Source organism: Primulina tabacum, chromosome 15 (assembly GCF_025594145.1).
Source record: "Primulina tabacum isolate GXHZ01 chromosome 15, ASM2559414v2, whole genome shotgun sequence".
Lineage (NCBI taxonomy): Eukaryota > Viridiplantae > Streptophyta > Magnoliopsida > Lamiales > Gesneriaceae > Primulina > Primulina tabacum.
In genome coordinates, this window is record NC_134564.1 from 32,737,764 (window position 1) to 32,755,211 (window position 17,448).

The following is a 17,448-nucleotide window of genomic DNA, read 5'->3' on the forward strand; positions in this document are numbered from 1 at the left end:
ACAAAACCTCTGCATGTTCGCTAAACGCTTGTTTCTCAAGGCTACTTGTAATATCCGAGCTTGGTGAACGGTACGGTTTAAGATTTCTTGTGTTTATGGACTATTTGGTTAAGTTTAAGTATAGTTTAAATGTTAAGAGTTGTGATTTATGGTTTATAGTATTGTTGGTTATACTTGATATGTGGTTGTAGCGTCGTTGTGGTTTAATTCATGGTAATTCGTATATTGTGCCAATTGGTATGAGGCCAATCGGAATGGTTAGATAAGATATAGAGTTGCAATTTCATGTTGAGAGTGTTGCTGAATTATGAGGAGAAGCGACGTTGCGATTCGATTTTGTTGCATAGAGTTTATTGTTGGCTTCAGGTGAGACCGCACCTGCGCCAGGTAAAGCACCGCACCCGCGGTGGTTGGACAGAAGCGAGACCGCACCCGCGGTAAGAAAGGCAGCGCACCCGCGGTCGTCGTTTTCAGATATTCAGATGATGTCCAGTACACGCAGAGCACCCGCGGTCCAAGGCTTAGCGCACCCGCGGTGCATGTACAGTAAAAGCGTGTTTTCGGTTTTAAGTGATTAAATACAAGAGTTGGCTCATTATTTCCTCATTCTCTCCACTCTTCTCGAAAATTCAGCTCAAGGGGGAGCTAGGGTTTTATTCCTTCTTTTATTTCTTTGATTCAAGCATCTTGTTGGGTTTTTGAAGGGAGAATAAGATCATTTTGGGTTCAAGGAGCTAAGGTAAGCTTGTGGTTTTGTTTATTCTTGGATTATGGTGTTGGGGAAATCATGGAATGTTAGATTGTGTTGGTTTTATGGGTTTTATGGTATGGGTTTGTGATTATTGAGATATTGATGACTCAATTCATAGTTTATTGTTGTAGGAATTCTACCAAGAGTTTAGAATCAAGGTTTCCATTGGTTGTAAGTGGAATTCATTTCCTTGTGCTCACATGATAATATATGTATGGTGTTTCAATGGTTTTATTATGCTATTCCCTTCCATTTGATTCATATTATGTATAAATACACTTTGTTGTATATTAGAGGCTTTTATATGTCTCAATTGTGTAAAAGGGAATACAAAAGAAAAAAGTATGCAAAATGTTTGATTTATTGCCCAAAAGAGAGTTCAAATGATTTATTGGATTGATAGATACATAGTCAGAGATTGCATGCAATTAGTTGATCAACGACCATAGGCTTATATCCCAACAGAGTATCGATTTATATCGATGGGATATAGGTACAGATACAGAAATACTATTTAGATATCAATCCAACAGAGAAAAGAGTAATACCATCGTGTTATTATTCATGTTCTATTATGTTATTCTAGTTTCAAGAGTTAGATGGTATTTAATGATTTCAAAGCTATGTTTAACAGAGTATGATATGTATCCATTGTTATGTAAGAGTTTCACTTGCTGAGTTTTATACTCATTTCAGTTATTTCATGTGATGCAGATAAGAGTGACGAGCCGAGACGTTGATTGGAGCCGGGGTCATATGCACACAGAAGAGGGAAGGAAGAAGGCTATTTTGTTAGCATTTGGACATGATCAAAAATGATATTTTGTATTTTGATGCAACACTTGAATGATCATGTATATACTTTTGATTGTAAATGTTTTTATGTCAAGAAAATTTTAAATCCTTCCTCCCTTCAAATAAAATTAGAACAATTCCGCTGTTATTTTATGTAATCGGTCGGTCAGAGGTGTTACACTACTCATTGTCACCTGGTATCGCAATTTCATTGATTTTTGAACCGATAGGATTCTGTTGCATGTGAAGCTTGAATCAAGAACTCATGAGTTGGGTATCTTTGTTTGATCGCGTGTATGAATCGCGACGATGTGGTGGAGCTGAGAGCGCACTTCTTTTTTTCTATTGAAATTTGCTTTGTCCTTTCGTTTTCTTGATTCTTTCCTTTCCTTCTTTTGTTCAGCATCACGAAAAGAGTTCGCTGATGTCAGAGGACATTGGTTTTAGTATCAATGTACACTATGGTGTACCATCCACGGCATCGATTCTTGCCTTTGATCCAATTCAACGCCTATTGGCTGTTGGGACTCTGTAAGTCTACCACCTTCATTTTTTAATTGAGGCAGAGCCGTGTATTAATATTAATGAATGCCAGTATTAATGTTAACACAAGTAACCTATGCCAAAGATTCATTAAATAAAAATCTTCTATGGTTCAGCTGATCATCCGTAAAATTGTATTAAAACTTTATAGGATCATGCGCAAACAATGTGAAAGTTTGGACTTAATGAGAGGGGTGGACTCAATCTAGCTAGTTTATGAAAAGCGGATTGTATCCTATCCTCTTTTTGTCGATGATGGGGCTTTGGTTGGGTTATATGTGTAAGTGATCTCTAAGATGGCCTGATATTAGGTTCCAGATTTGTTCTTAATATATTTTATTCTTAGTGGAGTTGACCATAAAGCAATGTCATCATCATAAACTAAAATCAAGCAGTTTTTACTTTCTGGGCATCGAATTTGCAAACGAATGTGATATATGTTGGATTGTCAAATACACTTGGAATCTATGTTTTGGTGAGCGATTCGAAGAACGTTATTAGAGACGACACAGAACTACTACAGTTGTAGCACAAAACTAAACCTCATGAAATAAACCAAGTACTGTATTCTACTACTATTCTTTGCTGATGAGAAGAATCCGCGACTGACTCAGTCGGATGGGTGTCGATTTTCCCATACACAGAAGCTCGGGTTGTGCCCAGATAACATAGTTTCCCAAGGCGAATGGAGTTAAATCAAGGGCTTCCCATCTGAATTGCCGCAGGTTGTACTTCTGCTGAAGGGTTCGATCCTTTGTTGTTCTGATCATCAAAACTTGCTGGATCTAGATAAGATTGGTAAGGAGACAACCTGATAGATAGCAGCAAACTCAGTATAGTAGCAAGTGAAGAAAGATTTTGAAAGCATTGAGGACTCTTTGTACCTCGCTGCTGTAGGTAGTATGCCCATCTATATTCATTTTCACATCAAATATATTGCCTCCAAAGATAGTCTTGTCTGTGAAATATTTCGACATCAAATATTGTTTGTAATCAGCCTCATATCTCTGCAACTTTTCCATGTATTCATCTCCCTCCAAAATACTGTGGAAAAAAAACACGATAATTAAAAGTCATGCCAACTCCAGATGAGAATCTACGCCTAGGAGCCAAGAAACAGAGACGAGTAAGCAAACAACATCGAAGTAAAACGAAAAAAGATTCAGAAGTGGGGGGAACAGACTTCAAAAACATAGAGAATTCGGATCACAAAAGCCATATTTGGATTCTTGTTTTTTTCAAGAAATTTGAATTGAGCTCACGTAATAGTAGAAATAAAGTTAACACATGTGCATCTTACATGGGAAAAAAATTGCAGAAACAAAAAATCAAAGCTTGATTCTGAAAGTATTACAGAAGAAAATGACCCAGGGGAAAAAATTAATTGCTATTGTCAAATAAAACTTACTCGATTGGGTCTTTAATGGGCTCTTTCCTTTGCTCCTCGGAACCCATTATCTCTTTAGATTCATCCTTAAAAACAAATTAAAACGTTAATCATAATCGTACATTAAAGATTCAGAATTTAAATTCGATACAGGTGTTCAGTGAGTTGGGTGTGAGTAAAAATAGAAGAAAACAAGAAAAAGATCCAATAAGAAATCACCGGCGGCGGCTCAACTTTGGCTAAAGAAGAATGTGCGGCGGAGACTTGGGAGTTGGAAGCTGAGCTTGGTGACGAAGCTGGTGCCGCCATTAGAGAGAGCTTTGAATGAACATTTACTGTTAGCATGTTCGCTTCATAAATAATTCGGAGTGAAAAGATACGACGTTTAATCGACGGTTGTACCTCAACGTACAAGCTGAGATTACTTCGTTTTTTTAAAAAAAAACATTTTTTTTAGTTGAATTACTTAAAACGTGGTGTTTATTTTTAATCTAAACTACACAAGGTCAACTCATGAATTTAGTAAGTCTATAATATGCATATATCATTAAATAAAATATTTATAGAGTAAGATTTAATTTTAGACAATTATAAATAATAGAAAAAAAATTTGGCAACACATGATAGCATCATATAATAATTGTTTTTAAAGTAGTCTGCCCATTAATAATAAAAACTAGATACACTCTTTTGGTGCGTGTTAATATATTATAATTGTCATGGTATAATTTAATTATGTTGCAAAAATTATATCAAATATTCAAATTATGAAATTTGACCCTTAACATGTGTGATTAGATAATTAAAGGATATATTCTTGTAGTAAAAATTTCGTATCATAATGATGCATTAAATTAATGCTCCATAATCGCCCAATTTAATATTTTGAATGGTTTATATAAAGAGTAGGTGTCTTGTGAGACGATCTCACGAATCTTTATCTGTGAGGCGAGTCAACCATACCGATATTCACAATAAAAAGTAATACTCTTACCATAAAAAGTAATACTTTTTCATGGATGACTCAAATAAGAGATCAATTTCACAAAATACGATCCGTGAGACCGTCTCACACAAGTTTTTGTTTTATATAAAATATTCGATCGCTTGTATCTATTATGTTCCGTAAAAAACGGTTGTTTGTTTACGCTCAAAAGAATAACTAAAATCAATATATTTAACTACCAAATGTCTAACCATCATTCATTTTGGGGATGAATATGAAGATCCAATTGCCTGCAAATTAGTTGAATTAAAGGGAAGGGGATTCTAACAATTGATACCCCTTGGGAGAATTTTACATCGGCATGATTCTTCAATATCAGTGTGTGTTTCGATCCTATTATCCCATTGATCGTGATTTTCTGGCATTAAAGAGTATTTCGATCCTAACATAAAAGCAGTAGTACCCCTAAACAGCCCCTGAGCAAATCTATTTGTGGCTGTTGCAATCTATCTTTATCTAAACACATGGATCTCACAGCCTCAAAAACATTGGAGTCATGCGCTTGTAGCACGTTCTTAATTTCTGTTTTAGAGATTTGAGTGCCTATCAAAAATTGATTTTGTTTGAACAAATGAATATCAACATATATTTGTTTCAAATTTAAAATATCAGAAAACCAATTTTATTTTCTTTATCTTGGTTGACACAAATCGCACCTTCATCGATACGAAGAGATGGAAACTTTACCTCATGCACAAAAATCACCGACCAAATGCAAAAAATTATCGGCTGCGCCACCACAATAATGTTGCAAATTACAACAATGTTCACTAATTGTTTCTTGATACGACCTCTTGTGGATTTTCAAGCTACACATGACAAGCACCTAACCAATATATTAGATGATGTTATATCATCTAAAGTTAAAAATCTGCGAGGAAGCAAAAGAAAATTGTTGCTGTATAACTCACTTCGTTTTATGATAAATGGCACGTCAAAATAATCCATTTACCTTTTCCAGGCAAATCTTTTACAAAATAGAACAATCACTCCAAACTAAAATGATACAAATAGTTCCTCGTGATTTGGTTGGTTGTCTTACAAATGATATCGACCCGAGGTGAGACAGCTATATCAAATTGGAAAATGTTATTAGATTTCTTCCAACCAAAATATCCAGAATTCGATCAATCTTGCCAACTATGAGGCAGTAATAGTACCCGATAAGTGTAAGCTCTGCATCGAACTCATCTATCGAACTTTACCGTGCGAGTATGATAAGAAGTCCATCAAATGTTTGCTTCAAGATTCTGATGGACCATCCTCCTCAGGAAGTCCAAATATTCTAAGATTTCTATCCATCGAGCCAACAGCAATGTATTTTGCATCAGGGCCAAATTTTACGCATGTTGCTTTGCCTGCATCCAAGGAAAGTCATGTACATATGCAACGTGATCACTTAAAAAGTTCATCGACAAAAGCAATATGTATATCATTTTAATTTGAAGCACTGCACGAAGACATCAATGCAAAAATTTGTGACCAAATAAAATTCATCGGATAGTTAAGGGAGGAGGTTTAACCTGTGCCTGACAAATCAGGGAACGTCTTGATACAATTCCATTCAGATTTAACATTGGCAACTTGATAAACTCTGAAATGCGAAAAAGTAGAGCATGGAGTCACAATCATGACAAACCGATGAAAACAACAATAACCCAGACTTTTTTATGGCTAACAGGGATAAAGATATGGTATTAAACAATTCAAAGCAATAGTCAGTTACAGCTAAAGTAGTTTTGCAAGAGAGGGTTGAGTGATTTGGTCTCAACCCCCATTCAATATAGTAATCTATTTGCAAGATTACCTAATGTCCGACCCTCCTATCGCAAGGTAATTTCCACTATGATCAAATTCCACTGCATAATAAGAAAGAAAAGCACTGTATGAGAAGATATAGTTGTCTGCACGTCAAAATTGCAACCTTACGAAATAATCATTTTTCCTTTACTTCAATTTACAGAGCTGATCACTATTGAAAAGACCAATACAAAAGCCACCAGTCATACTAAAAAACTTAACGTAGTGCTTGAGACCTATCTTGTACTATAATGCAGAAAAGATTTCCATAAGATGTATCCACAGAAATGGTCGATAGCTGACGCTAACAAATTAAAGATCAAGCACCAAGACACACAAAATTTTCTAGCAGTATCAATCTTTTTTTTTTTTGGATAGAGAACCAAATAATATATGCCAAACAAGATCATACCTGATTGTGTAGGTGTATTTTCCTCATACGGAGAGAAAGTCCTAAAGTTCCTCAATTTTCGTAGATCCCACAACTTAACACCATCTTGAGCAGCAGTCTAAAAGTTGGAATACAATAATAATATCCTAGAATAATATCAATGAAAACATTCATTACAACTGAGGCAGGTAAACCAACCGCCAGGAAGTAACCATTTTCTGAAAATGAAATGGCAGTCACTGCTCCAATATGCCCATCAAATCTCGCAACATTCGCCTAAACATTAATCATAAAATACTAGAGTCCATGATAACAGAAGGAAGCAAAGGGGTGAAATATATTCACAAGAGAAATTATTTGACCTGACTCTTAACATCCCAAATCTTAACAATAGCACCAGTGGTACCAGTTCCAAGAATGAGACCATCTGGGTGAAAAGCTGCAGATGTGTAGCCTTCAGAAGATCCAGAAGTTTCCTCAACCTGTATGACATTATATGGATTACCTAAACCAAATAAATCATTGCTATCATGACAAACGAGAAGCCAACATCCAAACACTAATACAGATAATGGCCATACCTGAGTAAGGCATAAACCAGAAGCTAGATCATAGAAGCACCACGTGCTATCAAGAGAAGCCGTAACAAAGTAGTTATTGGTAGCATGAATTGTTACAGCTTGCACCTGTGATATTTCATTACGTGTACCAACGGTGTTAACAGATTTTCAGTATACTGAATGAGTCACAGCCCCACCCATGAGAACACCACAGAATTTGAATTTACAAGTCAAACTAACTTCATCAAGGCATGTGTAAAAACGAGTGAACTAGTTAAAACAATTACTAGATAATATATCACAGAGACTTGGATGAAACCACCCCACATGCTTCTACAGCCAATCCTCCATTTTCATATCATTGCCGGTAACAAAATTTAGATTTTCTCTTCAAATTTCAGTTCTAGTCAAGCCAAAATAGTAGTTGCTCCAAAAATCAAATCCTTCAAATCAGGCTCAGATAACTTTATAGTGAACAGGATAAGCCTGGCAGTTGGCTGCATTCACCAAGTGATGTTGAACACATAACAGTGTCATGTTTGACAATAGTAATCAAAGGGATTATGAGAATTACAGGTAAAAACAGACCGGACATATTTTCATTAGCAGACACTATATTGATTACCTCAGCAGTATGATCCTTCAGAATATGCCTACAATCATAGTTTCCATTTTCAGATCCTTGCCACACTCGAACTGTCTGCAGAGAAGATAACATAAATGTTGCATGTGAAAAAACAAATAAAAGGCAATAAAACTTAATTTCCCCAGTAAAAATCATAATTGATATGGACATTAGTATGAAAAATAAGATGTACTAAGCATTATGGGGTAAAATTGTGAACAAATGCCAGTATTAAATTCAAGAAAGTGCAAACATCTACAACATTTAGTTTTTTTCCTAGCCAAGTTCAATTTCTACATTCTTTCTTCACTTTTTGTTTGTTGGGGAGGTTGAAGTGAGGTTTGAGGTTTAATACCCTCCATCAATTTAGAAGATATAATAAGCAACAAGGAAGCTGATTCAGCACACACCGTTAATTTATAACCAAAATGACTAAAAGATTCAATTTATTTTAAGATAAATTTTCTTTTTCATGCGACAACTCTAAAATCCAGATGAGATATCTTTATTTTTCTCTATATTAACAGAGACATTCAAAAGGTAGAAGGTGTCCATGGGGAAGCTCCAATAATGCCTTCTCTCCCAGTTAGCATATTCTGGTGTCATATATCAATATTTAGAAGTGACTAGCCTGAATGAAAAAGTAAGACTGGATGTCCCGCTTCAAGTAACTACCACTGGAAAATGAGAGAGAATAAAGACAGATAACAAAACTAGCAAATGCCAGTAGAGAGACATTAACAATCAGGTAATTTCAAAAACTTTATTAGAGTAGGGAACCACACTTTTGAATGCTATACACCACTGGGCAGGGCAAATCCGAATAATTTCAAGTTTGGAATCAGCAAATTGCAATAAATCCCAAGCACAGAGGCGCAGAATATATCCAACTCTGCAGTTCAATTCATTCAATCAAAAACAAATTGTTGCTGCAGAACTCGATATTATGATACAGCAATCAACTAAATGGTAAAGATACAGAAATTTTACAGTAAAAGAAGATTTACACATTCCAGAAAAGTAATTATTTCTTAATCTCCCCAAAATACATCACTACACCCAATATAACACCATAGAAAGGCCATTTTTTGAGAAAATCTGAGTCGAACCAGCAAAGCAGAGTAAAGGTATGAGACTAAATTGATCTAGCTGGAAAGAAAAAGTAAATAATTTCTCGCAGCGAGCCTTGAAATTACCTTATCAGCAGAGCCAGTAACTATGAATTCAGCCTCAGTTGCAAATTTGACATTTGTGACCTACAAAGGAGATATATGCACCAGATTTAAATGTGGAAATAAAATACAGAGAAAAAAGTAAATATGCAAAGACGTGCAGACAAATAAAAGTTCATTTGAGATAACCTTTTTTGAATGACCACTGAGATTAGATACTATCTGTCCTGAAGGTCTATCAAAGACTACAACATTTGAATCAACCCCAGCAGTGACAATGATGTCCTAAGACAGGGTAAAACAAGAATGTCAAGAATGATTAATTGATTAGAAGCCAAATAGAATTTGGTGACTGAACTTCATGGATGCAACAAACATCATACCAGATGATCAGAAGCTTCTAAGGCTGTGTTTATATTCATTTTTTTTAACGGTGTCTGTCTTCAAAATAAAAGCTTCAACTATCTTATTTTCATTACATTTTTTTTTGAAATACTTACCTTCACATATCCCAATATAACCATACTTTTGGTTTCAACTTTCACCCCTCCTAAAAAATACTCTAATATTATATTAATATTGTAATATAATACTACATACATTGAATTTTAAATACTCTACACTTAATTAAAAAAATTACAATCACGGCACCCACCATCCTTAGTTATTGATATGCAATCGACCAGTACAAAAACATACAAGATGATCGCAACGGTAAATTATGTTTCTTATTAAGAACAAAACAAAACAAACTTTTTATTCCCAAATATACTCCCCGATATATTTTAAAAAAACTCACTCTCAAAGGAACCTCCAAAAATGCCGGAATCAAAACAGAAAATGCCCTCAAATTTTCCGGCAAATTTGATTAACATTAATAACTACATAAGCCAGCCGCAGGCACAATGGGATTACAGTTGAATTGAAGTTAACCTCCCGTAAATTTTTATTGTCTGATTTGTATCTGAAATGTATTTCAGTACTCATCAATCACAAAACACCCCTTCCGACAATGAAAGAATACACAAAAATAACGATGGATTCATCAATTTGGTGCAGGTCAAACCAAAAAAATTTCTTCCTTTGCGTATTATCGCTCTTAGCAAGAGGAGAATGTTTTATCAAAACCAATAGATATCCAACTTCAAAAGGAGTACAGACATAGAGATTTTCTCATTTGCCTCTGTGACGAATGTATTATATTGCTAAAGATACTTCCAAAAGGGAAAGTTCACTCTAATTTATGTAAGACCTGAATAAACGTGGGATGAAAACTGTTAAATAATTCTAATACGTATATAACCATTACAAAAGTTATTGTTTAGATAACAAGTGGCAAGCAAAAACATTTCTGTTCAACAAGTTGCTTGACCTTGCTTTCCAAACAAGAAGTCACAGAATATAATATTTCGAAAAATCATGTAGTTTTTTTTCTGTCTCATGAATTGGAAAGCATACAAGCAATCATGAGATGAACCACACAAATCAACAAATTTTAATTGCCCAAGGAACCCCAATAGATCCCCAACTTAGATAACAAGTGCTCCAAGAGCCAAAGTTTAAAATCAAATGTTGCCTTAATGTACTAAAAGATGTAGTTAATAGCAAGATATCGAATAAGATCTTTTCGACTATATAGCACCCCGAGCGCTGTCTTGAATCTCTTGATTGTTTTGCCACATAAACATGCATGCAAAACAACTGTAATTTTTGTTTCCCGACACAAATCATAAAATATATATTATGTTTCCCAGTGCACATATGGACTTTGTTTATTAAAATGTCTTATTTCCAAACAATGTTAAACACACAACAAGACAAATTGACTTTGCTAGTGAAATCTTTTCAAAGAGGGCCAAGAAGTTCCTCTATGGTAAGAATTGTCAAATTAAAAAGAAAATGGCAAATTTAGTCACGTATATTATCTTGTACCTTGGAATACTGAATATCCAAAGACAATATGCCAGGTTTATTAGTTCGATGAAGAGGATGACTATTAAGTTGAGTGAACCTCTCCACAGCATCAACAGGAGCCAATGTCGAAGGTATCTGGAAGAAAATTACAAAAAAGGTGGCAAATTAATGAGAAAATACTCTTTACTACAATATTAAATTGACGCTCTTAATTCACAAAGCTGTAATTTATACACCAGCTATCACCTGGCGCTTTTTCCTTTGTTGTGAAAGAGCAGCATTACAGTCTGTAAGCTCGGAAATAACACTACTTGAGATTCCTGGACGGATTCTTTTCCCATCTGGACCCATCTCATCTTCCTCGGCAGCTGCAAAGGACCACATGCAAAATTAGACATCAAGAGTAATAAAGTGAAAGGAACTAAGCTAATTGAACAACAAGTCAATAACCTCTTTTCCCATTGCTTAATGCAGCAGCATTTGTTGCGTTTGGAGCAGTAAATGATGAGGGAATCTGTCTTTCAGCCTGTGCCAGTAATGATCTAGCCTCATCCCTTTCCTTCTTCAATCTTGCAATAACACGACATGCTGCATCATGCTGAAAGACAAGATAGAAACTATTTAACCACAAACAGGACGCTGAAAAAACCACGATACTTCATCCATATAAAACTCCAATAATCAACCAAGAAAAGGAAAGGCACAAGCTACAAATTGAAAATTAGGCCGAAGGCAATGCAAAGTCAAACATGATTACAGGAGAAACATTGTGTGCTATCCCAAATTCATTTTGTTCTTAAAAATGCACATTACTGGTACAGAGACAAGGGCCGTAGGACGGTGAACATATTTGGTACCCACAAAGAGCTAAAGAATAAACACACACTTAATTACCATCTGAATTCCAATCAACTCATTCGTACCTGATATAATGCATGACTTAGCTCTTGCCTTGCAGTATGTAATTGTTGCTCCAGTGCAAAATTTGAAAGCATCAAACCATCCCATTCCTAGTTTAAAGAAAGACATAAGAAAACTGACAAATTAAAAGGTTTTTAGTAATCCATGGTTACGAAATTCAAAAAATCACCAATTGAGACCAAACAGGTATAATATAGATGATAAGTTAAAATGACAAAAAAAAACTAACCAAGTAGACATCTAATTCAAGAACTGGCTAGATTTCTTATAACGCTGAAACCAAATAGAACCTGAAAGATTCAAGGTATTTGCAAATATGCAGTCTGACATCATGAAACAAAAAATTTTAATTAAGAATTTATGGATGTCAATTCCATTGCTCAACAAAGTTCCCTTCATAATAACCTCAAAAAGTTCAAAGGTCGACAATGTTTTGAGCATTCAAATTTCAAATAGCAGATAACACTTTTTAGCATCACGCAAAAAATCACAAAGTGGGCATCAAAACCTTCATGTTTGAAAGACAAATGGATGACTTATTGGTATCACATACTTGTTTCCAATTAATTAATAGAGAGTTCACAAAAATTCCTGAATTCCAAAGTGAATGAAGGTAAACATGAACGGTAATGGGATAAAAAAATCACAGATTGTAAACCTCATAGGCAAATTGATAACTACAAAATGAACTAAGTCAGACAAGAAACAGAAAGGCGTACAATCTGAAACATTCCCAGCATCCCTGGAATACTTGCAGCTTGCACTGGTCTGGGCTTCACTACCTGCACATAACTCCAACCATTAAACTTTACATTGCTCTTCAATCAACACATCATAAGAAAACGGTAAGACATTTTCCACCTGAAGAACATTAGCATAAAATACAACCCCAAAATTCTTAGGTATCCTACAAAGTACATACCTTCCCAGTCTTGATTGGAACAATATCTTCCATTGTCAGGGATTCTCCAGTAATTGGGCATTTTCCATAATCCTAATGAGAGAAACGATGAGGAAAACAAAATGCACAGAGACATGCACTTCAGTTACTTCAAAACAATAACAAAAACAAAACAAAACAAAACAAAACAGGAACTTCAAGTAACTAAAGAGAAGTAACGACAAAAGGACCCTAAATCCACAACAGCTTTTTGAAAGCATTATCACAAAATTGTTCTCATGTACATTGCCACATATAGTTTCCACAGATTATTCGCAATGTTTGTCAACAAACAAAGCAGGAGGCTGATAATAAAGAACGCAACACAATTCATAAATGCCAAAAAAGAGGAAGAAAGTACACACCAAGATGTGGCGCTCAATTAAGCGCTTCTCGAAGAGGAGACCTGAATTCTTCGCGACGACAGGTTCCTCCGGAACCTCACCGGAAACTACACATTTTCAGTTAAAACTACACATCAGCTAAAGCAAAAAACAACACGAAAATTGTGATAAAAAGAAGTTAGTTTTGCTTATTTTCAACGTGGAAAGGAGAGAACTAGAGATTTACTAGAACAATTCATGGCGATACCGCAACTCTCTGCGTGCGTTATAACAGTGAAGCGAGCACTAGGGTTTATGCTCGGGCTGTTTGGAATGGGGAGGAGGAGAGGCTGGAGGGGGGTCGAATTATGGAGTTCACTTGTAAAATAAAACACAATGAAGGGGGATTCCTGGGAAATTATTAATAAATATTTTACCATCAATAAATCCCCAATATCATATTTTTATTTATGGTCAAAAAATGTCCGAAAAAAATATGTCAACAATTTTTCATCCAGAAAAAAATTATGACAAAAAAAATATTTCTATTGTCTTTAGGTTATAATTTTTTTCTCATATAAAAATGATACAAAATATTAAAAATATAGTACAAATATGTTAAGATCGGTTGGATGTCAACATTGAACTACAATAATTCGGCACTTGAAATATTGAACACCGAAAAATTAAATCGATTTTAGTTTTCAAACCATGCGAAATATACTCAAAATAATCATTCTAATAAATGATTAAATATTTTGAAAAATATTAAAACAATATGCAAGTTGATTGTATAAAAATATTTTGAATTGAAGTATTTTATCAAATATTTTTTATTCAATATTTTGTTATTCGAAAGACAGGTAAAATGCTTCAATAATGCATATAAAAACAACAATAATAATTAAATGCAATAAATTAAGTAGACGCAAATTTTTTATGGATGTTCGTAGATTTAATAACTCCTTCCATTTAAGAAAAATCTATTAGAATACTTTGATTTATACAATATTTTGTACAAACTCATTTCGACTTAAGACTCATCTTTGTCTAATTAAAACTCTCAGCACCCTTTTTATTATAGACCACAATTTTATAGTATTTTATACCAAAACTTTTGTCTCGAAAAAATAAAGGAACGAATGCTCTTGGCTTCAGTATATCTAAAGAAACTCCATCGACAGACTCATGCATGTTCAAATGCATGTCTAGTCTATGTGATACCGTTCGCACGTTCAAAATCAACGACCCAAAAAAATTCTTCCTCCATTCCTTTCTTCACACGGAGATCACGTAGTAGGTCATGAATCTGACACGACTTAGACCTTCTTGAGTCATCATCGTGCTTCTGTCAACCAGTGCCTTGAAATAATTTTCGGTCATGTCAAAATTCAATATATTTGGCACACCTTTTGTTGATAACGACCCTTCGGAAATCCACAGTAAGTACAATTTCTCGATCAGGATCTCATGAATAGTTGGGAAATGTCCCAAATAAAGATTACACTTGTTCAAATGAACTGGCTTCAAAGGAACTGGCAACAGATTATAGCTTCAAAAAAAAAATCATATTTGCTTTGATGCTGGTTATCAGAAGCTGCTTAGTAAATGGAACAAAGGAAAAACATGTTTAGCTTGTTAATACCGGTCTTGCTCCAGATGCTGCAACAACTCCTTCCAATCCTCCCAACCGCCTAAACCTAAGCTGACAGCTAAAGAGAATTATAACTAAAGGGACGCCCCGACACTGTTTTATAATTTGTCGTCCGATCTCTTGTGCCTCCATTTATTTCAAAAAGAAAAACAATTAAGGACAAATTACATGAGAACAACAATTAAAAAAAGGATTTTTTTCTCAAAGATACATATAAACTTGATTCATTTCAAGTAATTATCTAAAGTGGTTGGATATATATTTTGTTCTCATTAATTTTTTACGTCAATTACAGTATTTGCTCTATAAGGAAACTTTTTAACTTGGTCCTGTAAATGAGTCTGTATATTTTGATTTATAAAAATTTAGATTAGACAATATTTTTTTATGTTTAGTCCGATCTTCATTGAATCAGAATTCCAGCAACGTGTAGTAAAAGGTTAGCAGTCGGCGAAAGGCGAAAATAAAATCAATTTATTAGATGAATACCAACTTTTGATTAATCTGGGATCAGAATGCTTTTTTTTTTTCTAGATTTTCAATAAGAAATATGAACCAAAATCATGATGTCCTGATGGTGTTTCCACAAGCTCCCAGCTTTCCTCGAGGGTCAAAGGCCTGGTGTCGTATGTATATTTGGGAAAACGATGAGAGACATCTCTGAAGCGGCTTGTAATGATGACTCTGCTTCCATTATTGTCTCTCAGTCTTCTGAAGAGCTTACATCATCCAGAACAACCAGGTATCTTTTACCCTTACATGCTTCGTAAATACCTTTTGTCAACTCCATGCTTTCCATCTCCTCAATCTGCTTTCTTAAAATATACTTTAAAGTCCCCTTTCCTGGAAATCTACGCCAGCATATGCCCGATAGCGGAAGCCAAAATGCTTCTTCACTGAAGGATGATCAAACAACGATCTCGCAAGAGTGGTCTTTGCCCGTGCCACCCATGTCGACTATGGACATGACGGAAAGATGATCATCGCCTTCTACCAAAACGTTATAACAACGTTTCAACATACCCTTTAAGCGATGTCGCGCGGGTTGCACTAATTCTGCTGCTTTTCTCTGTTTCTAATTCTGCTGCACCAAGTGATATTTTGTCAATCACAGAGAAGTAATGAAAGTAAGTCGATTAAATTTGAATTGACTGATAACATGATCGCTAGTAATTTTTCAGTCTTTATTTCAAAATGTCTGAAGACCCAAATTACTTCACCACCGATAGGATCATTAAACTCTTTGAAGAAGAGTTGGTGCATGATATTGGTGAGGAAATGATGTTGATACTTCAACAGAACAAATGTTAGCAGGGGTAGCTCTTAGAACTTCAACGGAACACGTAAAAGAAGGTATCTGAACGGAGTGAAGATGAACATGCTCGTCTTGTCAATGATTACTTCACTGATGCACTGATATTTCATAGTGACATATTCCGACGAAGATTTAATATGTGAAGAGAGTTATTCCTTTGAATGGTTGAAGCCATGCAAAATCATTATGAATATTTCCAATTGAGGGTCGACGCAACGGGCAAAAAAAGTTCGTCACCATTGCAAAAATGCAAGACTGTTATCTGTCAATTGGTGAATGGAGCCCTTGCCAAACATTACGATGAGTACCAAATAGTTTCTAAAAAAAACTTCCATCGAATGTTTTTCTATTTTTGCCCATCTATGATTTGACTTATTTAGGATACAATACTTGAGAAGACCCAATGCTACTGACGTTCAACATTTGCTTGAAATGCATGAGCAGATACATGATTTCCCTGGCATGTTGGTCGCTTTGATTGTACGCATTGAGTATGGAAAAATTATTTGGTCGCTTGGAAATTCCAGTTTACTCGAGGCGATGGTGGAATCCAACAAATTTGTTTGAAGCAGTCACATCTTTTTACTTGTGAATATGACATGTTTTTTGGGATCACGGTGTCTCATAATGATAACAATGTGCTTAAACTAATCACCTTTATTCAACAACGTATTTTAAGGAATTGCACCAGAGGTTAATTTTATAGTAAATGGCACATTATATACAAATGGATGCAATCTAACGGACGAGATCTATCTGCAATGGGCTGTTTTCGTCAAGAGATTTCCGCGTTCCCGAGAGAAAATAAGTTCAATGAAAGACAAGAGGCTGCGATGAAGGATGTCAAGCAAGCATTACATATTCCATCGGCTTGGACACTCTTGATCAGGGTGTCTACTAGCCTTTCTAATTGCAGAGGACATAATTCAAATCAAATTATTCAGTGCGCATCCAAAGGATAATGATTGTGTGTTACTCATCTCAAAAAAACAAACAAAATATATTTATTTTGCACTGTACCTTCTCACATTATATTTACAAAGTCGTGAAACACACACATATATCTACAATGGTATTATATTGTTTACTTTTGGCATAAACTCTTGTGAATTTACTTTTGGTCTTTACCCAAAAAGTCTTACACTAATGAAGATACAACTATATATTATTAATCTATGATCTTCAACAAACAAAATATATTTATTTTGCACTATACTTTCTCACATTATATTTACAAAGTCAAGGAACACACACATATCTCCACAATGGTACGATATTGTTTACTTTTGGCATAAACTCTTGTGGATTTACTTTTGGTCTTTACCCAAAAAGTCTTATACTAATAAAGATA

At 34.9% G+C, this 17,448-nt stretch overlaps 2 protein-coding genes and 1 long non-coding RNA gene across 4 annotated transcripts; 1 reads left to right on the plus strand and 2 right to left on the minus strand.

Annotated features, from left to right (window-relative positions):
• Positions 1-1,732: 1,732 nt before the first annotated feature.
• Positions 1,733-3,085, plus strand: LOC142527588 (uncharacterized). Its single transcript, XR_012815480.1, has 2 exons — positions 1,733-2,077; positions 2,734-3,085. It is a non-coding gene; the product is annotated as an uncharacterized LOC142527588 (long non-coding RNA).
• Positions 2,605-3,839, minus strand: LOC142527587 (uncharacterized). Of its 2 annotated transcripts, XM_075632431.1 has the most exons (4): positions 3,696-3,839; positions 3,498-3,562; positions 2,974-3,133; positions 2,605-2,900 (listed from the first exon to the last, which is right to left on the minus strand). In XM_075632431.1, exons 1-4 carry the CDS (start codon positions 3,819-3,821, stop codon positions 2,859-2,861), a joined length of 393 nt encoding a protein of 130 aa, XP_075488546.1. In that variant the 5' UTR covers positions 3,822-3,839; the 3' UTR covers positions 2,605-2,858. The 2 variants fall into 2 exon arrangements, with proteins under 2 accessions (XP_075488546.1, XP_075488545.1); XM_075632430.1 differs by having other exon boundaries at positions 2,605-3,133.
• Positions 3,840-5,401: 1,562 nt separating this feature from the next.
• On the minus strand, positions 5,402-13,532 carry LOC142526680 (pre-mRNA-processing factor 19-like). Its single transcript, XM_075631222.1, has 18 exons — positions 13,376-13,532; positions 13,171-13,256; positions 12,788-12,859; positions 12,585-12,647; positions 11,868-11,954; positions 11,395-11,542; positions 11,191-11,312; positions 10,963-11,079; positions 9,220-9,315; positions 9,055-9,114; positions 7,859-7,933; positions 7,255-7,359; positions 7,036-7,155; positions 6,872-6,949; positions 6,695-6,791; positions 6,290-6,341; positions 6,006-6,076; positions 5,402-5,840 (listed from the first exon to the last, which is right to left on the minus strand). The coding sequence occupies exons 1-18, from the start codon at positions 13,386-13,388 to the stop codon at positions 5,725-5,727; spliced, it is 1,578 nt and encodes a 525-aa protein (XP_075487337.1). The 5' UTR covers positions 13,389-13,532; the 3' UTR covers positions 5,402-5,724.
• Between the last annotated feature and the right edge of the window lie 3,916 nt (positions 13,533-17,448).